Source organism: Pteropus medius, unplaced genomic scaffold, assembly GCF_902729225.1.
Source record: "Pteropus medius unplaced genomic scaffold, Ma_sr-lr_union100, whole genome shotgun sequence".
NCBI lineage: Eukaryota > Metazoa > Chordata > Mammalia > Chiroptera > Pteropodidae > Pteropus > Pteropus medius.
In genome coordinates this window covers 20754831-20781651 of record NW_024340696.1, presented here as the reverse complement: position 1 = coordinate 20781651, position 26821 = coordinate 20754831, and the positions used below count along the sequence as shown (strand labels likewise).

Genomic DNA, 26821 nt, shown 5'->3' with positions numbered 1-26821 from the left:
TACCCCAAGTCACTTAATTCCCATCTGTCAGAAAATGAACATAATATGCTAACTTTATTAAAACAAGATAACCCACCACCAACTGCCAGAAAACTTTTAATAAATATGTAAACCTAAGATGTCTGCAAAGTAAACAAACCACCCTCCCTTAGATGTGGCAGCTTCGAGCAGTACATAACCTGCACAATTGTATCAGGAGCCCTGCTGGTTTCCTTGGCCTAATTCTGGCCATGGCACCTTCTCCTTTCCCCAGTTCCATTTCTGCCCACACTCCAACCAACATCAAAACAACAAGACTCTAAAACTGCTTCAGAAAATCCACTGTGCCCCACCCCCACCCTGATTGTAGCACAGATTGTGAAGACGGGTGCTTTTTTGGTATCCCAGATTCCTTTATCTGTATCCCCTCACCCACATGCTATCCTTCAAGGAAGGCCAATGGACAACCTACACTTCTAAAGAACTGTCTCCATCCCTCCAACAGATTTTTCAGATTCTAAAAGCTAAGCAAAACGAGGACATTCCTCTTAACAAAACTTGCTTTCAGAGATGGTTCAGATGGCAATCCTGAATCCTGCATCGTACATGTCCTACAATACTTCCTTTTCTCAGTGGTTTTCACATTATAAGCACCATGTCCACTATAGAAAGGAAAGTCTACATTCTCAGTCAAGTTAATTACAAGCATCACCAAGCAAGTAAGAGGAAAGGCATCTTCCTGGAGCTGCTGAATGTTGCTGTTTAAGGGGAAACCCACCTTGCCTTTGGTTGTAGCCCTACCAGACAGGCCCACCAGTGGCACTTTCTTCCTTCCCATTCCTCCACACCTTTGCCACATAACATTGGACTCTCTACTTAAGTTGATTCTTAAAGTGTTTTCTATCCTGCTACTCAATTTTAGGGCATAATTACTGAGTTTGCCACATATTAGAAGTACTTATATTTAGTTTATATTTATTTCCAGAAGGCAACAATATGGCCTAAGACTGAATGTTAGTATGATAAATGATACTTATTCTCTAGTAAATTTCATTGTGATTGAAGTAACTAGTAATAACCTTGTTTTTAAGTGTGTCTTCTTCATTTAAAGCCGAGGGAATAGTATAGCATCTTGAGTTTCTAATGTAATACTTTGCTGTATTTTTAATAAAATAAGTAGAACTGATTTATCCATTAAACACAAAAGCCACAGTGTCCAGGACCCATGATACTTTAAGAAGCTAATGAAAATGTCTTAATTTAAATGTTTAAATGTTTTTTTAATTCAAAAAATATATATAAATAGAATCCAACCTGGATTATATTTGTCTTTATACCAACGCAATTGTAAAATAGAATTTTTAATACTTTTTTATGAAGGAAGGGGTTTATGAAAGCAAAAGTGTCTAGGATGCATGCAAGTAATGACACAGCCCTACAGCAGTTGATACCACAACTCCCATGAACAGTCTCAAAAATACTCTGTTCTTCCTAAGCAAAGAGTACATTTCCTTCAGAATTTTATTCCACCTATTGTGTAAAAAAAAAAAACAAACAAACAAACAAACAAACAAAAAAAACCCAAAAACTTCTCTCTCAAAATAATGAACTGGAGTTTTTTTTTAAGACTCTAAAGAATTTAGAAAAAGAAGGCCTAAAAGATCTGGACTCTCTAACCTGTTCTCAAATTCACAAAGAACATTCCCTCAGCTAATACAGTTCAAGGTCAAAGGAGACTTTGAACGTGAGAATTAAAATGTTAGATATGCTTGAGCTGAGGAAAACTAACTTTTATTCACACATTTTGAGAGTGATTCATGAATGAGTGGGATAACATGTCAGACTGTATCCCAAACCTTAATCGCTTATCAAAAATTAAGCATTTACTTAAACCAAATTCACTAAATACAACTTCATAACAAAGTGAAGTTAAAGTTAAAAGAAAATCAATAAGTCAGGTAAGTATTAGCATTATAGCCTCTATAAGCCTAGATCACTTTTGATGTTGTGGAATGTGTGAGTTGCAGACAAAGAAATGTGCTTGGCAAGGGTCCAGCAAGTGTGTGAGGCAAGAACACTAGCAAAGGATGCAAATCTCTTAAATTAAAGGCAAAACAAATTTGATTAGCAGACCTTGAATTTCGGTCAGCATCCCTTACCTTAGCAATGCCTGAGCAGTCTATGTGCAGAGACTAAAAGGTACCGGAACGAAAAAAAGCTGCCAGAACATGAGCTTAAGCAGGATCCAGGAGCTTCAAGACACCTGGAGGTCAGGTGGATGCATCAGCAAACACGAGGTAGCTGGGGAGTGCTGTCAAAGAGCCAAAGATGATGCTTAATGAAAGTTGAGACTTGGCTAACCTGCAGCAGCCACACCTGGGGCATCATTTTTTGAACAAGGGCGTGAATAGTTTGAAGGATTGAGTTGTGGAGCAGCTGTAGCTACACAAGCTGAGCCTACAGCAGCCCTCAATCACCATCAGTGGCTTCGTTTCCTCAGTATTAATGGCAATCTGAGATGTCCCCATTACACACAGAGTTGGTCTCCACCAAATTATAGCTGGTTTTTATATAGGCTGAAAATCCTTAAATATAAAAAGGTTGAGACTTATGTAAAATCACATGATTTCCTAAGGCTGCAAATTCTGAACTGTAAGATATATTTTATTTTATAATCATTGTCACGGGAAAATCATTTGAAATCATTTGAAATCATTTGAAAAGATAATTAAAGATTATGTAACCAAAACACGTACGTAAAAAGTATTATGGAGGTTTGTAAAACAATTAATAAAAGTATTATTACTTTTCTGGATTTTGTATTTGGAAAATCTTTAGCTTTTTAAAATTTATAATGTGCTGTCATGTCTTTTCTCATTCTAAATAAACATTTGCACTTAAATTTGTTTTTGTACTTTTGTTTTTTCTTGAAGAGCACTCCTCTCCATTATATAAGCTAAAGAACTCACGAATTCTCCTGCATTTGTTTCTGTCTGCATACCTACAACTAGATGTGAGGTCCAATTCCTTCATCATTTTAGTGGAGAGAAACTTCTCTCTGGTTAGAAAAAAAAAGACAAATGAAGGAGGCTGTGAATGTTTGGGATAAAAAGTGAAATACCTTTGTACCAATCAAGGGTGAGCATAATGTTCAGTTGTTTAGGCTGCACTGATTACAGTGTTTGTCTACTCCTTATCCTAAGGAGTATAAAAATGAAGTGGTAGGTATGTTTAAAACACACCCAATTTGGCCATATTTTTACATCATTATCACCAACTCGTGGTGTATTCATCGTTAGGATAAACTCCACAGTCTTATCTCTACAGCTTCCCCTTGTTGCTTAGAGATATATGGAAAACTGAGAAATGAGAGATGGAGTGACCCCTAGAAGATTTTCCTTCCGGCTGTGAGAGGTGATCAAGACTGATTTTCCCATGTCTAGATCAATTCATTGTAGCCACAGTCTAGACGATCAATAGATAGAAACGGGATCATGGAAGTGGTCCCCCGCCCTCTGGCTTTCTTTATTGTCTAAAATGTTTTGAGCTAAAAACTGGTACTGCATTATGTTAAAATAATAAACAAGAAGTGCATTGTACTGAAGTGGCCCTTGGTAGCCTATGTAAACAAACCAAAAACCTGAGCCAGAGTCTATGCATTGAATCTGAGAAAATAACACTTAAGAACAACCAATCACAAAGAACCAACTAGGCTTTCCTAAATAGATGACCTTAAGCTATAGCCAATCAAATAATTTCCGTGCTTTGCTTCTGCATCTTCTCTTTAAAACCTTTAGCCCTAGCTCCTGTGAACAGAGTGCTCCTAACCACTTTCAGCTTGGTGCTGCCTGCTTTGAATCAATGTTTGCTCAATTAAACTCTTGAAAAAAAATTCTAATATGCCTCAGTTTACCCTTTCTAAACCTGCTCACTGTTGAGAAAAGATTAAAAGATGGCAGCCTTAACCTCACTCCTGCCTTGGTTCACAACTCATTCGTACAATTCTTACCACTCCATCCCCATCCCCTGGTTCTGTAACCCACTAAGCAAACTACTGCATAATGATGATGATGATAATGATAATAATGACTGGCATTAAGTGAACACTTACTAGAACACAGTATGCTCAACACTTATTCATATTATCATATTAATCACAATACTTTGAGATAGATACTGTTATTACTGTTTTACCAAAGAGGAAATTGAGACTTAAAGAGATTAGTTAAACAAAGTTGCAGGTTGCAAGTGTCAGAACACAGTGCATTTATATAAACCATAAACTCATGTAACCACCAATACAACCATGAACTCTAATATGTTAGAATGTAACTCCAGGAGGTGGAAATCTTGTCCATCTTGCTCTTAATAGACAGTATAATGATTGTTGAATGAATGAGTGACATAAAAACTAGCATGCCTGGAGATAATTAAAATTGAGATTCCCCAAAAAGATATTTAATAGAATGGAAGGAGATAGGTGGATCCGGTGAAAAATAATGAGGCCCCAGATAGTTGGACCATAACTTGGAGACCAAATCTATACAACTTTGGACCCACAGGTTTATGTGTGGAGGGCGGGGAGAAGTCAGGGGTGTAGCAGGTAAAAAAGCAATTGTTATATCTTGTGTTTGGTGGCTATTTAAACATCCTTATTGATTTTGCTAGTTATTAGGCTTTTCTCCCCATATAATATTTTTTCTGTTATTTAATTTGAAAATAGTAGCAAGTAACCATAAAGCTGGCTCATTAGATTCACTCAATCCTATCATCATGACTATGTTTACTGAAAAATAGTTAAGAATTATTATTTTAGGATTTATTTTTTAAAATAATCAAAATTGTGTGAAATTATCACTGCAATGTAAGCAAACTCATCATCTGTTAGTTCTTTTGATGTATTCTCTGCATCCTGTTACTTGTCATCTACATTTTCTTATCACTTTTTAGACTTCTTAACACTCTCTTTTTTAAAAAAAAATAATCTAATTTCCTTCAAATTATTCCTCCTTTTGCTTGTCCTAGTCATCATGAATAAATTGTGTATGTATGAAGATGTCAGTTTATATAGATGAACGATGTGAATCAGAATACATTAAACTGACACTGTCAGTCTTCTTTCAGTAACGACTTCATGAGCATAAATTTCCATTTTTTTAAGAAAAATATCTACCTACATAAAGGCATCTTCAACTATTTAAGACCAATTTTCTGTGGTTATATTCCAAATAAGTGTCAAATTTTGCAATTTAACAACTGAGAAAGTGTTTTATACCTAGAAAAGTTTCAAGGGGAAGGTATTTACTCTACTACCTGGGTGGATGTGTTCATTCCAGAGGAACCACATGAGGACAGACAGAGAATGCACAGGGAGTTTTCTGCAAAGGAGTATTTATTAAGTTAATCTTATTTAAGCATTGGTTTTCATTATAAAATTAAAGAGAGTTGTCCTGGATAAAAATGGCCCTTAGATATAATTAAATCATATTTAAGAATTGAGAGATTCTTTGCATAAAAGATTCAAAAAAATAACCTTCTGAGTAAATATTAACAATACTTAAAATATGAACATAATTTAAATAATAATGCTTAAAACTTTTTCAACAGCTAATATTTAATAACCATCAGTATATTTAACTAATGAACAATGTCTATTAAGGATAGGAACATAATTGTACAGTACCTGATGAGCCTTATGAAGCACCAGATATTTTTGGACACTAGCTTTTCATGTTCAGCAGTCATAAACCTGAAAGGAAAACAGGCCGCTACCTGACACAGCTAGCTAACGAGACATGATGAGAGACAAGTTTATTTTCCCTGAGATGGATTTATTATTTGAATGAGGAGTTTCTTAAATTAAATTTTTTTAAATTAAAATTAAATGAATTGGTAAAACAAGAAATTTCTTATAAATATGACAGAAGGATTCACAAAATTTTAATTATATGTAATTTTCATAGATATGCCAATTTGCCTTTACTTCGAATTTCAACATTTATAGGAGATGTTAAACACGAAATTTTAATTGACAGCAGGGAAAAAGAGCGACTGCCAAGGTAACAGTGCTCTTACTTTGTCAGGTTTTTAGTGGCATGAGTACGGGTTTTAGATTAAAGATTATAGTTTACTCTCAGAGGTCTTTCCACGTATAATTATTATTTTACAGATCATTTTTTCCCACTTCCTGAAGTTTCCATCTTCCTCAGAGAACTTGAAAGCAGGGAGATAAAGCAAGAGGTACAGAGATGGATGCATGAGGCTGAAGAGATTTGGGGTGAAATTTCAATAACCTATGAGTTGTCAATAACAAGTGAGCCCTCTGACCTTGCAAATTTTTTTGTTAAAAATTAAAGAAAAAAATCTTAACATGTAGCCATTTAGATTATACTCACAAATCTTAGATGTGAGACCATTAGTCTTAGAGACACACTAGCATGACTGTTGGCTAAAATTTGAGGAGTCATATTCCTATAGATTATATTTGGAGAAGAGATACTGAAATACATAAATAATTTGGGAGATAATAGATATTGCTATACATAATTAATTGGGAAAAGTTTGCCTATGTCTTAAATGTAAATCATTTCCAAAATTAATATGTTCCCCAAACCTATTAATTTGAATATGTAATCCATATTAATTTGAATATGTAATCATATTTTCTTTTTTAAACTTGTGGGAACTGTTAAAAACAAAACTGTCATAAAAGTTAATTTTCATCTCTCATCTTAAATGTTGGATTTTTGTGTGTCCCCCCCATCTCTCTTAAACATTGGTTTCTCATGATTTAAATAACATAATGAAAATTTAAATAAATGATCATCTTGACTTGTTTAAATAGCCACATTTATTGTCTTAAAAAAACATGAAGTAACGGACTGTGAATATAACTGAATATTGAAGCACGAATTTCTGCATAAAATTCTTCAGTGAGATCAGCCAGTCAGACATATATAGCTGATTTGCCTGAGAATGGCCTTTTGCTGAATTTTTGCATACATTTTGGCATCAAATTTCAGCATTAACAGTAGGATAATCAAAGTTAACATTTATATTGGATGATTTTTAAAGTATGAAATAACTAAATGGAAAAGTAAAAGAGAACAGAAGCATAGTAGGAAAATTAAGAGTAGGTAAGTATTAATAAAGAAGAAAGAACAGAGATTTAGATTATTACCTTGAAAACATATGATCAGATGTTAGACTGCTTTCTTAAAACTACTTTTACTGTTAATATAACCTGGAAAGTCTTTTTAGAGGTGACCATCAATCTTTTCCAGTTATCACTCTGTACTTTTCTTTATATTTTTACCATAATTATATGTATTCCTAATACTATATAGATTAGTTTTTGCTCATGTTTTTAAATTCTATGTAAATGAATCATACTGTATGAGTTTTTGCTTTCTGCCCAACCTTAAGTTATTTGATTCATCCATGTTATTGTGTGTACTTAGAGTCTGTTTCTTCCTAGTGCTGTATAGTATTTTATTGTGTGAATATATCACAATCTAATTAACCATCCGATTGCTAATAGGCATTTTGACTTATTTTCAGTTTAAAATATTTAAAATAGATATTTCTGTGACATTTCTGAACCACTTCTCCTGGTATACATAAGCATGTATATCTCTAAGCATAACGCACTTAGGGGGAAGTTTCTGGGTCATAGGATACCAGGTATTTATTCAACTTTAATAAATAATGCATCCCTGGTTTCCACAGTGCTGTATCAATTTATACTTCTACCAGTGGTGAGTGTTTCTGTGGCTCCATATCTTCACCAACACTTGGAAGTGTCAGACTTGAAATTTTTTACCAATTTGATAGGTATGTATAGGTATCCCTTGTGTTTTTAATTTGCCTTTTCCTTGTCAGCAATGATATTGAATGTCTTATAAAATGTTTATTGACCATTGGATACCTGTTTTGTAAATGCCTGTTGAAGTCTTTGGACATTTTTTCTGTTGAATTATTTATATTATTCTTATTGGTGTGTATATATTTCATTTAATCTGAACAACAGCCTTTTGTTGGTCATATGTCTTAGAAATATCCTGTGAGGCTTGTTCTTTTACTGTCTTAATTTGTGATCACATTTTACGAATAGGCTACTGACTGAAATAGTCAATCTAGAACATGAAACATTCACCCTACCTCATTTCTCAAACATCCATTTTGTCCTCTCACATGCATATTTTTTATTTTGATAAAAAAAAAATGAGATCAATCCTCTTAAGAAAATTTTAAGTGAACAGTATGATGTCGAATGCTGAATAAGCACAGTGTTGTACAGCAGATCTCTAGAACCTTTTCATCTTGAACAACTAAAACTTTCTACCCATTTAACAGCAACTCCCCATTTCCCCTTATGCCTGCCCTTGGCAACTACCATTCTCCTATTGATGAGTTTGACTACACTGGATATGTCATGTAAGTGTAATCATGCAATATTCTTCTGTGGTTGGCTTATTTCACTTAGAATAATGTCCTGGAGGTTCATCCACATTGTAGCATATAACAGAATATTCTTCTTTATGTCTGAATAATGTTCCATTGTGTGTATACCACATTTTCTTTTGTTTTTTCTAGCTTTATTGATATACTGACATATAAATATGTAAGTTTAAGGTGTACGATGTGATGCTTTGACACATGAATATAGTGCAAAATGATCGTCATAATGTTAGTTAATACATAATGATTGCTGTAATAAGGTTAGTTAACTCACTCACATAATTATCTTTTTATATGGTGATAACATTTAAGATCTACTCTCTCAACAACTTTCAAGTATATAATACAATGCTATTAACTATAGTCACCATGCTGTACATGAGATCCCCAAAACTTATTCATCTTATACCTGGAAAGTTCTACCCTTTGACTAGAATCTCCTCATTTCTCCCCACTAGCCACCACCCAGCCTCTGGCAACCACCATTCTACTCTCTATTTTTCATGAGTTCAGCTTTTTTAGATTTCACATATAAGTAAGGACATACAGATTTCTCTGACTTATTTTACTTAGCATAATGGCCTCAAGGTCTATTTGCATTGTTATAAAAGGCAGATTTCCTTCATTTTATGGCAGAATAATATCCCATGGTATGTGTGTGTGGTATGTGTGTATAACATTTTCTTTATCCATCCATCAGTGCACACTTAGGTTGTTTTCATATCTTGGCAATTATAAATAATGCTGCAATGAACATGGATGTACAGCTATCTCTGGGATACCGATTTCATTTCTGTCAGATATATACCATTCAATGGGACTACTGAATCATATGTCATTCTATTTTTAATTTTTTGAGGAACTTCCATAGTGTTTTCCATAGTGGCTGTACCAATTAATATTTCTACCAACAATGCAAAAGGATTCCCTTGTCTCCACATCTTTGCCAACATTTGTTATTTTCTGGGGTTTTTTTTTTTTCAATATTGGACATCCAAACAGGTATAAAGAGATATTTCAGTGGAGTTCAATTTTCATTTCCCTGATGATTAGTGATGTTGAGCATCTTTTCATGTACCTGTTAGCCATTCGTATGTCTTCTTTGGGGGAAAAAAATATCTATAGAAGTCTTTTGCTCATTTTTGATCAAACTATAGTTCGTTATTGAGTTGTATGAATTCTTTATATATCTTGGATATAAACCGCTTAGCAGATGGATGGTTTGCAAATATTTTCTCTCATTCTATAGGTTGCCTTTTCATTTTGTTGATTGTTTCTTTTGCTGTACAGAAGCTTGGTAGTTTGATGTAGTCCTGCTTGTTTAGTTTTGCTTTTGTTCCTTGCACTTTTGGTATCATATCCAAATAATTGTTAGCAAGATCAGTGTCAAAGAGCTTTTTCCTGCTTTCTTCTTATAGTTTTACAGTTTAGGGTCTTACGTTTACATCTTTAGTCCATTTTGAGCTATATAAGCAACATTTGTATCTGACTGCTTAATGGCTATTACCTTCAAAAATATTGTGAGGATTCTCTGAGACCTTAGGATAGCTGTTTTTCCTTTGTAAGAAGATTTTCATTTACATCTGCCTGGTACCTAGCAGTCTTCACCATCCTGGACCACCTCATACTAAATTTAAGCCTGAGAATTCCTGGCCTAACTAAGTTTTGCCTACTCGGGATGCAAATCTAGAGAGGTTTCTTCTGAATCTTCCCAGAGAAGGGCCTCCAGGAACCACAACCTCCCAGAGAAGTCTGCTTTTCTTTTTCTTCCCTTTTTCTTCTCCATTGCAAAGGTGCCAAGGCAACTCTCTCAGCAGATGCCAATAGTTGTGGAGGTAGACGAGGAAGATCTAAATCTGGTTCAATCATACCTGAGGATGTAGAACCCGGGGCTCCAGCTCAGAGGAAGTGTTCTCCTGCAAAATTCCTCACCTTCAATAGGCCGTGGGCCTTGACTTCCTTCTGGACACAATACAGACATGGAACCAGGGTACAAATTGTTGTGTCATTGATAAGTACCTTCTGGATAAAGATAGCCTTGGTGCTTCAATATTCTGCTTACCTCCCAGTTACGGGATCTCATGCAAAAACTGGCCAGGAAGGACCCACTAACTTTTCAGAGCTTGAGTATTTTTAAATTGCTGTACACACACACAGAGATATACATTTTGTCCAGCATATGTTACTGTTTTCAGTGGGAGGGTTAATCTGAGTTACCCAGTTTACCATTACCAGAAATCAGACTTAGATGGCATTTTTAAAATGTCTTTTATCAAGATGGTGTGTCCAGCCAATAATTTTCCAGTTCTCTTTGGTTTTGTATGTTTACTTGTTTATCTTTAGGTCGATTAGTGGGCAAATTTTCTTGTACCATAATTCCTCATTATGCATGGTACGCCCGTTAGCTACAATAATTTTCCCTTCCCACACTGTCCTTTCCTGAGCTAAGTCTTCCTCATCTTTCAAGATAGTTCAGGAATCATCTCAGGAGGTCTTATCCCATTCCATTCCTAACCAATCAGAATTGGTATCCCCCTTGTACTTTATAGCAGACAGGGAAGATATATTTAACAATCTAAGTGTTTTAGTAGTACTAGCCAGTACAACTAGATACATAGGCCAATAAGAACAGATGCCAGCTATAAACAACCAGCACTAGTGTGCACTGAGCAAATATTAGTATGCTCAAAGCATATACCACAGTAAAGTGTGATAACATGTGCACACTATCATGGGCCACCATTCTGCAATTGCTGTTTACATATCTCTTCTGGTAATCTGTGATATCATTATGATCGGAGCAATTATACTCACCCTGAAATCTTTTGTTGCATGGATTCTTGGTGCAAAGAAGGCCCCAATAAATATTTTTTGAGTTAAGTTAAAGAAAATCTATATTGAGGGAACTGCCTCAAAAATCCATTAAATAAATCACTTCCTATTCCTTCATAGTTTTAACCACTGGAAGTTCATGAACAATGAAATCACTTCACTCCTCCTGTTGGAACACTTCTGCTGAACTTTTGAACAAATCTATGAATAAAGAGTTTGCTTATCAAACCTTCAGCATTGTGGACACAGTCATCCTCCCTTCTATGATTGGGATGATCTGCTCAATGGGGCTGATCGGCAACATCCTCATTGTAGTCACTATAATTAGGTAAGGCTTCTCCTTTTCCACATTTAGGGACATTCCATACTCCCTAAGTGAATCCTTTCCCTCCTGTGGGACTTTTTCTTAATGAAATTAGGTTTGGGAAATATTTGTTTAAGATAATTAAAGAAGATTCCACACATATTTTCATTATGTATTAAGTAACATCTGAGTTGTAGATCTCAAAAAGACCTAAGCCAAATCTTACTGCTGGGTTAGTGAATTTTTAGAGCAACAATTCTCAATCTGAGCTACATATTAAAATCACCTGGGGAGCTTTTTAAAATCCTAAAACACAGTTTCACCCCAGACCAATGAATTCAGAATCTCTGGAGGTGGTGCCCAGGCAAAGATTGAAACTGCAATGCAACCATTTAATTTTCCAGCAACAAGAAGCTGACTTGTGAAAGAGACTCTTTTTCACTCACTTGGGCAAGAGAGAAACTCTACCTGATCATCCAAAGATTAAGGCAGTCATAGATGGTGGATTGTCCCCCTCAACACAGATCACTCCCAAGTAGGCCAAACTGAGAGACATAGTGACACTGGGAAGCAAGCAATGAACTAAATTCTGACTTGGCCATACGAAGACTAGAAATGTATATGAAACATATATACAAAAAAAAAAAGCTTTAAAAAAGATGGAGCCTCCAGAATAGAATGTTCTATGTGGTTTTTTGTTTTTGTTTTTGTTTTTGTTTTTAAATAAAGAAGTGATTTGTGTATGAAGGGGGTGACTATAAAGAAATAAGACCAGATCATTATTAGTCTTTACATACTTTAAATACATAGCAGGTCAAAAGGAAGCCAGGTTAGAAAGTGTAGGAGGAAAATGAGACCAATTATAATATTTTCCTCTTTTATTCTTCGGAGAAAGATGAACTCAATCCTATTACTCAGCTGTTCTCCACAGCCACAGTGGGCCCTAAGAAAGTAACTCAATAAAAGAGATGACATTTTTCTGTATCATTCCTCATCTCTACTTCCTGAACACATCTTTCTCCTATTTACTGACAGACTGCTTCAAGAGAACAGAGATTAAGGGGTGCCCTGTCTCTCAATAAATAAAAGTGTCCGTTCTATCATTCCTTGCCCTCAACTCCCTGTCATCAACTAATTCACACTAAATCATGAATTACTAAAACTCCGTACTTTTTAACCCTTTCAATGGTGTCTACATTTTAAACAGAGATTACAACAGGGAGTGCATTAACCTAAAGGAACACAAACGGTCTAATGGAATACAGTTGCTGAAAGGAAGAGAAAATGCTTAGAACAAGGTCTTTTCCTTTTCCCTACCCAGCTTCAATCATAACTAGTGGCTCCCTTTCATCCAGCCCTCTACTGTTCCCAGAGTGTCAGCCATATGTAAGCTCTTGTTGGGACTGACTCATAACTTTCTGCACATACACCCTACATTTTGGATGCTGCAGAACTTCACAGCCACATTTGTTCAAATGAATTGGAAAGTTGGTGGGAGACCCTTATTACTATGGTCCAATACACCAAGACAACTCTGGAATCTAAACGGGTTGAATGTCTTGCCCAAGGACACAACAAATGAGGGCATACAAATAAAAATAGAATCCCACTTAGGTTCTCTTACCACTATATTACACTATGTATCTAGAGCAGAGTTGGCAAATATGCCACTCTATTCTAAACTCTCCCCTCCTTGGCAGTCCTCTCTAGTCACACAGGTCTGTCCTATAGTAGGAGCCTGTGTGAGGACTCAGAAGTCTTCTCAGCACAGCTCTTCACTAAATCACTACGAATTCATGGAGTTTGGCTCACAATAGGAATTTATTGCAACTAGAGCTAAATGCCAAATAAGGGCTGGTGAGGGGACCCAGATATAAAGGCAGGAAGGTACTACCACACCTTACCACCATTCTCACCCCAACACCACAACCTCTTTCCAGGCCCTGAGCTGCATAGAGAAGAGGAAGTGGTTTTACAGATCCCAGGAGTCTGGGCTGCCTGGTGGGACCTGTGGTCACAGTGGGATCTGGGACCATGAAGTGGGGGCTGTAGGGAGAAGGTGAAGCCATGGAAGTAGACACAGCCACTCCCAGAGATGCCAACAACAGAGAAAGAAAGGAAATACCCTGGCCTCTCCTCTCTTCCTACCCTCCAATTTCCCTCTGATAGCGCTTCTTATTGGCCAAAACTAACCAATAGCCAGTTGGCAAGGAGACCTGAGTCATGAGAGAATAAAGCTGGGGAAGGGTGGGAAATGAATTTGAGAACAAGCTGATTAGCAAAGCCTTCTACATGTGTGATGTTATATGTTTTGTTAGTTTCATTTAATCCATAGCATATATTGTTATTTCTGATGCAAAAAGTAAACATGTTTTTAAAAGAAAAAATTTTTAAACATAAAAATATACAAAAGATAAAGTCAAAATCAGTTATACTACTATTACCAAGTAGATAATCACTGTGATCACTTGACATGTTATTAAACAAATTTTTAAATAAATTTGGAGTCATACTATGTACACGATTGGGACCTTTTTACTTAATAAGTATTTTTCCCATTTGATTATATATACTTACAAACTATGATTTGTAACAACTACATCATTTATTGTATAGGATTATGGGATACTATAATTTATTTCATCATTCTTCAAATTAGTGAACATTAGATAGGACCATGTTAACAATATGGAAAACATGTTAGCCAAAATGATTAGTACTCTACATGTTTAATTTTAAATGTTTGAGTCATGAGAGACAGAAATCTAATAAAATCTGGTAATAGGACACATGAAAATAACTTGGACCTAAAAAAAAGAATGCAAGTTATTTATATTTTCTATGCTGTCACTTTTAGTAAAGAAAGCAATAATAAGTATGTGTTATTTTATTGCCCTCATATTTTATGCCCAGATAAATACATCATTTGTTTCAGAATTCTCTTTTTCTGTACAGAATACCATCTAGAAACACTTTTATTTCATTCCTTTTAATTGCCAGTTAATGGCCCGCTCTGTCCTCATCAATGGAATTACCATAATATATTATCGATAAAGGACAGTGTCTGTCTAAAGAAGAGCAAGGGCCACAGATCTAACTGCTGCGATTAGACCTAAGCAGCCACTTACAGTTTATATCCTAATTCAAATGGAAAAAGCATCTACTTAGAGTCTAAGATTTGTAAGATTTTTGTTGTTGTGTTTTTGCTTTTGTTTTGATATGTGGGTTTTTTAATTTGTTTTTTGTTTTGTTTTGTTTTTGAATGTGGAACTCTCTCTACCTGACCTCTGGTATCTGTTCCCATCCCTTTCTCCCTCTCCATCTTCTACACTCAATGGCCTGGAAAGACCAAGAATGAGAGACCAAGGACAGTCACTTGGCTGCTCTTTTGGTTGACACGTTCCTTTCCTCTAGTCTCTTCTCCTTGGTCTTTCTGACATGAGCCAGCAATCTCCTGGGGCAAAGAACCAGCCTGCTTTGTAGTAGCGTCAGCAGTGCTCAGAGCACGATTGCTGAATAAGGACTCAGTAGCAGTAACTTCTCCACTCAGTGCATGTTGCCAGGTGCTGGTTAAAATATCCTCACTCAGACTGATGTCTCACATGAGGATTTGATGGCTCAGGGTTCACAGCCCATAGAATTTGCAGCCCATGAATAATAAAGACACACGCTAGCTTCCAAGCCATAGAGTAATAGCTCTGAATCTAGAGTCAACTAGCAACTGTGGCATAACCTTAGGGCTAATTCTTATGTGCTATTTAAATTCTAATTTGTCCTCAGTTCAGATGCCACTTCTGCCAAGAAATCTGCCTTGATTGTCCCCAAAGGAGAGGGCAAAGCTCCCTTTTGTGTATTCCTTGTTCTTGCTCTATCTAGCTTTCTCTCATCACATTGTAATGTGATCATTTGTCTAGACTACAAGCTCCTCCATGTTACAGTTTATAGATTATTTAGTTTTGCAGTCCCACGGCATAATATTATGCCTAACATATAATTGGTGCTCAATGAAATGTTGGTTAAATTAATGAAAGCATCTCCCAGGTAAAGATAATGCCTGTTTATTACTGAATGTCCCAATCCTTGATGATAGGAACTAACTGATTTTAAAATTGAAATTTCTGCCCTCGGAAAATTCTTTTACCTACAGCGGAAAGTGTCACATCTAGGTAACATTGAATTTACTCCCCCAGCAAGAGACATGAGTTCATTCTCTACCAGTCCACTCATTTCAGATATCTTCACACTGTCTAAATTTCAGAGTTTTAATAGGCTCTCCTATTGGGTTAGATTTTATTGAAATTTTTCTAAGTAGTGATTGAAATTTTTTTAAACAATGGTCTCAGGATTTGAACTTACACTTCAGTGGGAAAAATGCTTTGCACAATACAAAACCATTTATTTTCCCTGTTCAGCTGTTTTTTTGTTTGTTTGTTTTGTTTTGTGCTAGGGATACATAAAGATTAAGCCTTTTTCCTGAGTGAGTTTAGAGTTAGTATAAACCGTTGCTATATAGAAAATACTCCAAAATTTGTGGCTTAAAACAATAAATATTGATTATCTCACACGTTTTGAGGATCAAGAACCCAAGCAGTGGCTTAGCCAGGTGGTTCTGACTCAGAATCTCTCAAAAAGTTGCAGTCAAGCAGTCCTCGAGGGCAGCAGTCTGGGGCTGGAGCACTGACTTCCAAGGTAGCTCACTCATACATCTGGCAAGACAGTGTTAGTTGCTGGCAGGGGGCCTCAGTTCCTCTCCACGTGGACCTCTCCAGACAGTTACTTGAGTATTCTCACAAGATGACAGCTGGCTTCCCCAGAGAAAGTGACCCAAGAGAGAGCAAGGAGAAAACCCCACGATGCTTTTATGTCCTAACTGTGAATGTCACACACTGTCATTTGCACCATATCTTACTTGTTAAAAGTGAGCTACTAAGTTCAGTTCACAATCAAGGGGAGGGAATTAGGCTCCATATTTTGAAAGTAGTATCAAAGAATGTGTGGACATATTTTTAAACCACTTCAGTTAGTTATCATCTATTTAGATCAAAATGTTTATATATACACAAAACTAGGCATTTGTGAAGGTTTTCCTTTAATTTTTTCCTTTTTTTCTTATTTAACCCTTACAGTACCACCATGAGGTAGGAACTGTAATTCTAGTTTTACAAGGTTTTCTTTTAACTTTTAAAATCTATTTGGCAATTGAAAAATTGTAACAGGTGGCATAAATTGAAGAAGGTGCATGCTTTCAATGTCAGTCTTCAGTTTCTCTCCATTTCTTTCAGGTCTAGGAATAAAACTATTCCTGACATTTATATCTGCAACCTGGCTGTGGCTGATCTGGTCCACATCATTGGAATGCCTTTTCTTATTCACCAGTGGGCAAAGGGAGGAGAGTGGGTTTTTGGGGGGCCTCTCTGCACCATCATTACATCCCTGGATACCTGCAACCAGTTTGCCTGTAGTGCCATCATGACTGTAATGAGTGTGGACAGGTAAGTGAAGAGATTTTGAAATATCTTGGCATAATTCAGAGTTGTCTGTGCTTCCCCAAGTTCATCCCAGTTTAAGCAACATAAGTGCTGGTTTGTAACAGCACAGCTCCTCTTCCTTGCTTATTTCACTGTAGGATTAATTACTTAAGAAACTTTGCACCAACTTTCACAGAAATCTATTTTTAAATAGAAAGCTTAAAAACACTAAAATACCATTTTTTCTAATTATTTTTTGACCTCTGTTTTATTTACAATTCACTGCAAGATAAAAAGATCTCAAAATCATGAAATGTTGAAGACCAGAATGAATGCTCCCTCTGCCAACATTCTTGCAACAAAAAAGCTGAGGCCCCAAGAAGTGAGGGGATTTGCTGAAGGCACATAGAGTCAGAGGCAGAGCTGAGAACTGAAGTAGGTCTCCTTACTTTCTGTCCAGAGCTATGTCTGGCATGTTCATGTCTCACATATTCTTGCTATCACCTAGCAGCTTGAAGGAATCAGTGGAGCAGAAATGTACTGTGAAGAGATGTCCCAGTATGAAGAAGACCATCTTTTACTTCTTTTACACTTATCATTATGATTGTTTAATGCAAATGCTGCTATTTTGTATGATTAGAAATTTATTTGACCGTGACCTGGAATGTGACATAGCCATATTTATTCACCATATACACTAATGTTATTTGAGCAGATGGTGGTGATGGTGCATACTTATGGAGCCAGTGAGTGGTGGAGCCCACTGCAGACCCAGGCTGTCTCTAGAGATGGCAAGTAGCTTGTAATTAACCCACCATCTAGCCTCTTTAAGAAGCATACAAGGTAAGATGTGCCCTGCCTCATCTAGACACCAGAACTTCCACACCGGGTCCTAGCAGCATTCCCCAAACAGAAAGAAGACCTAAAGACAACAGTAATATATAAAACAGGATTGTCTTAGAGTACAACCCACTGAAAATCTCCAACTACCTTCTTCCCACTCCAATCCCAACCCCAAACCAGCACACATGATTCCCCTTGTTCTGATTTACTTTTTCTCTCTCTCTTGCATCAAATATATTACATAGTTTAACTTACTTTGTGTGTGAATGTATGTGTGCACTGTTTATTGTTTAGCTACCCCTCACATGTAAATTCCATATAGTCAGGGTCTTTGATCACAAATACATCCCAGGTGTCTATGGAACAGTGCCTGGCACATGGGTGCTCAAAACATATCGATGAATGAATAACTGTCAATCTTGAGTGCTGTGTTAAATTCCCTGGCTCCACCCAGAAGTTTTCCTGAGCTCTGCCTCTTTTACCCTTCCAAGTAGGCCTTTGAGGTAGAAAAATGATGAACAGTTCTTCAGATGGATAAACAAAGGAATAACAAGGTACATATAAATCATTCACTGGATTGTTATTCAGACATGAAAACCAATGGAAATATTTAATGCATATTTTATATTCTGCTGCTTTTCTGCAAAAGAATTCTCCAAATATAGAGTGTGCTTTTCAATTTATAATTAACATCAGATTTTTTAATCAATATACTATGTAGTTCTGGTTAGTTCAGCTGATGCCAGCCGATGCTGACAATGTCTTGAGTAAAGTCTGGTGAGCTTGCCAGAGTTGCAGCATTAGGGGAAGGGCCCAGCACAGGACAGGCCCTTGCAGAAAAGCAACCTAAAGTACAGGCCTTACCAGTCATAACCCCACTCCTGGACATAATAAAACCTGCTTCATACCTGTCTGCTGAATGCAGGAAAGTATTGACTTTTCCTTTAAAAAGGGGAAGTAGTACCTCTTCTGTAAATCTTTTACTATAAATTAAGTGAATGGACACTGTCTGCCTTGGAACAGGCCAACTATATGTATTTCCTCATGTTCATGGGTTTTTCTTCTATAAGCATGTGTGTGAGTGTACATGTGTGTGAGTGTGCATGTGTGTCTTATATTCCTGAATAGCATGTTTTTGGTTTTTTTTAACCTGACGAACACAGTATGCTGAAATTTTACTTTAGAATTAAGATATTCAGACCCTTATCCCTCTTCCCACCTCACTCTAGAGCAGCGGTCCCCAAACTTTTTGGCACCAGGGTCCGGTGCTCCTATGAGAATCTAATAGCTGATGATCTGACATGGAGCTGAGGCAGTGATGCTAGCGCTGGGGAGCAGCTACAGATACAGATGAAGTGTTGTTCCCCCGCAGCTCATCTCTTGCTGTGCAGCCCTGTTCTTAATAGTACCAGTTCTCGGCCTGGGAGTTGGGGACCCCTACTCTAGGGAATTATGTAGCCAGAAACAAAAGAAGATTCTGTAAAACTGAACCTTTTCCTCCTCTGCATTTCTTACAGTTTTAATTGTACCAAAATCATAAAAATTCAATGAATTTTGCAATTTTATAAAACAGAAATAGAGTTTTCTTTGTAAGGCCATAACCAAATGTCAGTGCCATCTGTATGCTTTATTGTTTATACATTTAAGTCATTTTAATTGAGAATATAAGAGATCATAAGTTTTAAATTTCTCACAACTTTTTCATTTTTTTCTCTAATTAGTAATAACTGTCAGTGTGTGGAATGTTATAATAGTGATTCCTACCTCCAAAAGCAATTTGACAAAATGCAAACATCCAAAACATTAAAAATAATTGCCTCCAGTCAAAAGCTACCTAGACTTTCATAGGTGGCAACTTTTGTAAATAAATTCTCTAGAACTTCAAAAGTCAGTAAGTAGAAGCAAAATCCCCTATTCATTCATTCATTTCATAAATATTTATTGAGCATGGACCATATGCTAGGGACTATGCCAAAACAGAAGATACAGCAGCATTAAACCAATAGTCAAGGTTCCTGTTTTCTTGCGGCTTCCATTCCAGAGGTGTAAAAAGACATCCATTGAAGGGTCACATGGGTAACATAGTGACAGCGACACATACTAGGAAGAAAATGTAGAGGTTCCCTACGATCTGTACTTACAGTCATGGATCCTCCTCAAGAGTGACTGGTGTGAGTGATGGTCGGGAAGCTTCTCTGAGACACAGACCATTAAATGAGAACTCGAAGCAAGAGCAGGAGGAAACAGACAGATCCTGTCAGGCAGGTAGGAAGCCAGGGAGAGACGGTGCAAGCTTCAGCTTGAGTAGCAGGCAGGACCAGGTGGAGAAAAACCTTGCAAGTCATGGTAAGAATTCTGAATTTTATCTAAAAGGCAATGGAAAGCCATTAAGAGTTTTCAGCTGGGCAGGGGAGGGGGAGTGATGCTGGAGTGGGAATATGATCAGAGAAGATTCCTAATTGATTAATGCCATGGCTCCATCATTCTTTAATCCCAGGCAGTATGATGGCTGGCTGCTGTGCAATCGCTGCCTCACCCCCTTCCCCACCCGGGACGGGGCCTTCTCTCTTTAGCCGGAGGTGGTGCAGGTACAATACGCAGAAGGAGAAGCGGCTGGGGAACGCTGGGCCACTAACCTCTCCCTGCATGCCGAGGGGTCCCTTAACTGAATGCAAAACATCCTGCTTCTTGTGTGAAATTGAAATAGCAAGGGGACAGGAAATTTTTCATTTTTATAAATCTTCATCAAGTAGTTCTACGACAATTTACAGGAAATTAAATGACCATTGAAACATTTTTTGCATTTATTTAATGTCTACAAGTACTGCCTTTCACCACCCAACCCCCAGCAAAACTGTGCTATCTCAAATACCCTTCCTTTGGGGTCTGAGCTCTCTTTTTCATCCTTCAGCTTTTATTTGGCTCTGAAAAATTCTTCTTGGATTTGCTGGAAAATCAGATATATTTGATATGTCAGAATTTCAAGTTTTGAGTAATGATTATCCTTTTTTTTCTGGGTCAAAAATAGAAGAAAAAAAAAAAGAAAACCCCTTAGCCCATTTCTCCCTCCACCTCCAGCTCAAGTTCCCTGAGGAATTTGCATTGTCTATACTAGTCACATTTGTTTATTGTCACTGTGATTTCTGTGAACTGAACCTTCAAGATACTGGGGACCCTACTGTAAAGCCATCTGAGCAAATGCCTGTCCCATGGGCCTGAACCTCATTCTGCTGGGGGTCCTACCAGCCAGCACGCTTTCCTCCTTCCTGCCTCTACATCAGCAAATCCTATAGGCACAGGGCCCCATTCCTGGAGGAAATCCCTGTTCGGAGACAAAGTTTTCCAGATCCTTGTGTACAAGAGAGAACCTTTGTAAAGAGAAAGTTTCCAAGGCAGAATTTTACCATCATCAGTGTGTTCGTGGAAGTGACAGCTATTTCAGTGAGTGGTTTATTCAGACTTTCAGGGTCAAGAGTTGTTTTCTCTACAGGTACCAGCCAGCTCTTAAAAAATATAACTTTCCTTTACCCTGATAGAGGTGTGCTTCAGGGAGGATAATAATACTAATAATTTACTCTTGTCATGAACCTTTCATCCTTGGAGCTCAGTGCTTTTATTGATTGTTCTCAAACCCTTCTTAACTGGCTTTGCAGGTACTTGGCTCTCGTCCAACCATTTCAACTTATAAGTTGGAGAACGAGGTACAAGACCATCTGCATCAATTTGGGCCTCTGGGCCACTTCCTTTATTCTGGCATTGCCTGTCTGGGTCTATTCGAAAGTCATCAAATTTGAAGACGGCGTGGAGAGTTGTGCTTTTGATTTAACATCCCCTGACGATGTACTCTGGTAGGTTGTTAAAACTTAAGAAAAATAGAGTTGAATTAAGTTATGAAGTGCTTCATCCTCCTTGTCAACACACGAGCTGCCACACAGTATCCTTGGGGATCCTCTGCCAGCCAGTCTCCCTGCTTAGTTTTCTGCTTTCCAGTCAAGTTGATAGCATGATTTTAAAAAGAGGGTAACCTTTAGAAAAAGATTTTGAGTTTAATCGTGGCACCTCAGTGGGCACAAATATATTTAAACATGAATGTTAAAGAGTCCCGCCACCAGACACAGCAGGAACTCAGCAATCGAGGGAGGGACAGAATTTCCACAAGGGCCTCAGGGTCACCAAGATGCAACGTTATCGAGATGCAACTGGAATTCGAATGACTTGTGTTCCCCAAAAAGATATATTCAAGTCCTAACTCTGAATACCTGTGAATGTGATCTTATTTAGAAATAGGGTCTTTGCAGATATAACCAAGTTTAGATGAAGCCATACTGGATTCGGGTGGGCCCCATATCCAGTGTTTAGTGTCTTGAGAGGGAGAGGGAGATTCGAAGAGACATACAGAGAGGAGAATGCCTGGGAAGTCAGAGACAGAGATTGGAATAATGTGTCTACAAGCCAAAGAACACCTACAGAGGTGAGGAGAGAGGCAAGGAACAGATTTTCCTTCAGAGCCTACAAAAGGGGCCAACCTTGCTGACATCTTGATTTCAAACTCCAGCCTCAAAACTGTGAAACAATAAATCTCTGTAGCTTTAAGCCATCCCCTTTATGGTAAGTTGTTACAGCAGCTCTGGGTAACTAATACAGCAACCAACACGGGCATTTCTTACATTTTAATTTGAAAAGAAAAATTAAATCAAAATTTTCTCATTTGAAATTTTGAACATAGCATTGGAGTCTATGACTAAAATGTTTTGATTGTCTACTAAGGGCCAGGCACTGCGCTAGGTGCTTTTTACATATATTCGTATACCACCTCAGGTCAATCTGGCAGATTCCTTTTTTCCACTCACTACTTGTCAAATAGATGAGTCATTTCTGCATCATGTAAACACATACCAAGAGGGATGGAGGTAGAAGCCTTACAAGATTGCAAGTCCAGTAACAGCAAGCCCCTGAGAAGTTCAACATAGATAGGACTGATTATTTATTTATTATTTCTCCCATCAGCATTGGCTACACTCACAGACAAAAACCATCAACTAATCTAAAGATGAAATGATAGTTAATCACTGGCACTGATAAATTAATATGGACCACAACCTATCTAAAAGAAGAGCACATGAGGCTTGCTAAATGATCATAGGACTTTGGCCTGTGTCAAAGAAACAAAGATTAACTATTTTGCACCATCAGCTGCTTCTGCTATTTTTGGTTGATTATCATAAAGGATATTCTGAGGTTTCAGCCTCTGTTGTTTCTCCTAAAATTAAAGCCTTATGGTTAACTGAGACTGGAAGTTCAGGTGCTCACTCTCTGCCACCCCGTCCATACCCACTTAATCTGGGCTGTCTTCTTTCACCAATGCCAAGGTTCTGCCAGGAAGGAAGACACCTGGCATCTGTGTAGAAATGGAGTTGGCTCACTTGAGAATTCTTTTTGGCAGAGCACTTGGGAAAGGATTGGCTGATTTTACAACATGCCCTTTAAGAGGCTCATCTTGAGCCTTGGTTACAGGCAAGGGCTATGCAGCTCCATTGTCTGTCTGGGTTCAAATCCCACCTTTGCCACTTACTAGCTGGGTAACCTTTGGCAAGCCACTTAACCCCTTTGTGTCTTAGTTTGTCTTCTAACATGAGAATACTAATGGCATGTAGCTCATGGGGTTACACATATTCAGTGGGTTAAAATATGTAAAGCACTGAGATTGGTGCCTACTCTATAATAAATGCTACCTGCTGTTGTCTATTGTTGTTAATAATACTAAAGATAATGATAATAATAAGTATCCTTACCTGCTCCGTACTCAGTAGCTCTGAGCTTGGCTGAAGAACAGACATGCATCATTGTCGGTGAACAATGAGGAGCAAGCAGACTTCTCTAAAGGAAAGCACCCAAAAATCCTTATCTTTTCTCGAAAATCCTTTATCCTGGGCCCTGAGAAATCAGAATCATAAACTGTAAAAGCCAGTTCCTAGCATTGTGAATGTAACAGTCATGTCTTCTCTATCTCTCATTTTACAGGTACACACTTTATTTGACGATAACAACTTTTTTTTTCCCTTTGCCCTTGATTTTGGCATGCTATATTTTAATTTTATGCTATACTTGGGAGATGTATCAACAGAATAAGGATGCCAGATGGTAAGTGTTTGCCTTATTTTGCTTTATTTATTGAAAGAACAATTCAGAGATCCTAAGACATCCACAACAGAAATTTAAACATCACTTAAAACATACCACACTTAGACATATGGGAATTAATGTCTATATGAGACATTTCCTGAAAATAAGACATATTTTGGAGCAGCTATTTGAAGACCTCTCAGTGATATATATTGAAATCACTGAGGCTGTAGTTTCATAAAAATGTAAACAGAACTCAAGATTCTATTTAAAGAATAACTTTATATTTACATTAACAATGTAATTTAACTGTTTTATTTGTATATTTTGCAGAATTGTGTATATACTTAAATGTCCTAGATGTTGTGTATAACCTTTTATTTTTGTGTTTTAATTTTTCAATTTAGAGAAGAATGATCTTATTAATATTTGAATACATAGGACAAGATTAATTAGAACTAAATAAAACCAAAGACACATAAAGACAGTAAACTTGGGAAGGACTTTTAAAGATAGTTGTCTTTAAAACTGCATGAATAAATCTAAATTATTTTCTGCTTGAAACTGTACATACCAAGTTGTTTAAATGTGTAAGTCAGTGATTTTATAACATGTTGGGTTAAAAAAAAAGGCTTTATTAAAATTTGTCTTTAGAATAGATTATTGTATTTGTTTTGGAAAGACAAGATTGCTGGGTTTCCCACATATACCATGTGTAACACTCTAAAGGTAAAAAAAGAAAAAAAAGAATAGGTGAAAAATTTAAACATTATTACTCAAAATTTGTGGAAAACCCTGGTACCAAAGGTTTAGGTGTCCATTGACATTTTTTCCCCACTTAGAATTTCTTGATATTCTTTGGAGATATTATATTGTTAAAGGGTGGTCTATTTAAAAATGAGAAATGGAAGCAGGCACAGTTATGGGGAAAAAATTAGCTTCTAAATGTATCACAGGGAGCTCAATTGGTGAGAAGGTTGAAACGAAATCACATGGAATATCAAGACACCGACAGCTGGAAAGGATGCTTGAGCCCTTTTAAAACAGTTCTCCAAATCAGATCACTTTGCTCCCAACACATTCCTCAGAAATGCTAAGAGTAATTATAAAACGAAGCTCATACTGTCCAGTTATGCCTCAAATTAGAGGAATAATGGTACCTCCTTTGATAACTGCAGAGGAATCGTCTTAGAATGATTTTCAGCTGCCATGCTTTTTTTCATATTATTCCTTAGACTTATTCATCTGCTTCATCCATGTCCCAGGGAAATTTTTATAAAATGTCTAACTATGACATAACATGATAAAATTTTGGAATTTTAAAATATTTTTTATTTTAGAATAATTTTAAATTTACAGAAAATTTGCACAGATAGCACAGGCATATACTCTTCACCCAGTTTCCCCATTAACATCTATTACCATCGAGGATTTGTCAAGGCAAAGAAAATGGCATTGGTACATCACCGTTGACTAAACTCTACCCTTTATTGGATTTCACCAATTTTTCCATTAATGTTCTATTTCTGTTCCGGTATTCAATCTAGAGTACCACATTACACTTAGCTGTCATGTCCCTACAGTCTCCTCTGGTCTGTACAGTTTCTCACCCTTTCCTGTTTCTCGTGAACTTATTAGTCCTGAGAAGCACTAGTTAGGAGATACCCGGTAGAATGTCCCCCAATCTGGGCTTATCGGATATTGTATCACGATTAGACTGTAGTTATGTGTTTTTTTAAAAAAGTCCTTCTCATTAAAACTTATCAGGGGGGTCACATGATAACCACATGACATCTCTGTTGATATTAACCATGATCACTGGATTAAGGCAATGTTTGCCAGATTTCTCCACTGTAAAGTTACTATTCCCTTTCTCCATTCTTTGGAAGCAAGTCATTAAGCATAGCCCACCCTCAAGAGGGAAGAGGGAGGGTGGGAATTAAGCTCCCATTCCTGGAAAAGAGAATATCTTTATATATTTTTGGAATTCTTCTGTAAAGGTTTGTCCCCTCTCTCATTTTATTCAATCATTTATTTATATCAGTAGAAACTCTTATATATTTATTTGATACTGTGAATTTGAATACTATGTTATTTAATACTACATTACTTATTTCTCAAATAAGTTATTTGTTTCTCAAAATGTTCCAGCTTTGGAAATTTTGGAAAACTTTTAACAGGAATGAAAAAGAATCTTTTCACAATGCTCTGAATAAGTGGGGAGAAAATGAGCTTCATATTGCACTGCATAGCAATGAACTATCCAAAAAGTTCTAGGAGATCATTGCCCTATAGTTTCTAAAGTCGTTTATGTTCCATCCTAATGTTTCCTTTGCAGCTACAACCCCAGTGTTCCCAGGCAGAGAGTGATGAAGCTGACAAAGATGGTGCTGGCGCTGGTGGCAGTCTTTATCCTAAGTGCTGCCCCCTATCACGTGATACAACTGGTGAATTTACAGATGGAGCAGCCCACTCTGGCTTTCTATGTGAGCTATTACCTCTCTATCTGTCTCAGCTATGCCAGCAGCAGCATTAACCCTTTTCTCTACATCCTGCTAAGCGGAAATTTCCGGAAACGCCTGCCTCAAATGCAAAGGAGAGTGACTGAGAGGGAAATCCGCAATATAGGAAACACCTTGAAATCGAGTTTTTAGGAGAGTACATGGTTCACCAACCATCTATGTTATTGCTATTATTACAAAGGGCAAGTGAAACAGTGGGCTTGTGTCTATTCTTCTAGCGTACTTGTGACTCTTAGTAGCATAGAATAGAAGTGTAACCATTCACATGCAGTGAGTATGATATACTAACT

At 37.0% G+C, this 26821-nt stretch overlaps 1 protein-coding gene across 2 annotated transcripts; it reads left to right on the top strand.

Annotated features, from left to right (window-relative positions):
- Positions 1–2872: 2872 nt before the first annotated feature.
- MCHR2 (melanin concentrating hormone receptor 2) lies at positions 2873–26821 on the top strand. Of its 2 annotated transcripts, XM_039865145.1 has the most exons (7): positions 2873–2884; positions 10345–10347; positions 11408–11599; positions 16858–17067; positions 21540–21734; positions 23908–24027; positions 26348–26673. In XM_039865145.1, exons 3-7 carry the CDS (start codon positions 11418–11420, stop codon positions 26661–26663), a joined length of 1023 nt encoding a protein of 340 aa, XP_039721079.1. In that variant the 5' UTR covers positions 2873–2884; positions 10345–10347; positions 11408–11417; the 3' UTR covers positions 26664–26673. The 2 variants fall into 2 exon arrangements, with proteins under 2 accessions (XP_039721079.1, XP_039721089.1); XM_039865155.1 differs by lacking the exons at positions 2873–2884; positions 10345–10347 and having other exon boundaries at positions 11387–11599; positions 26348–26821.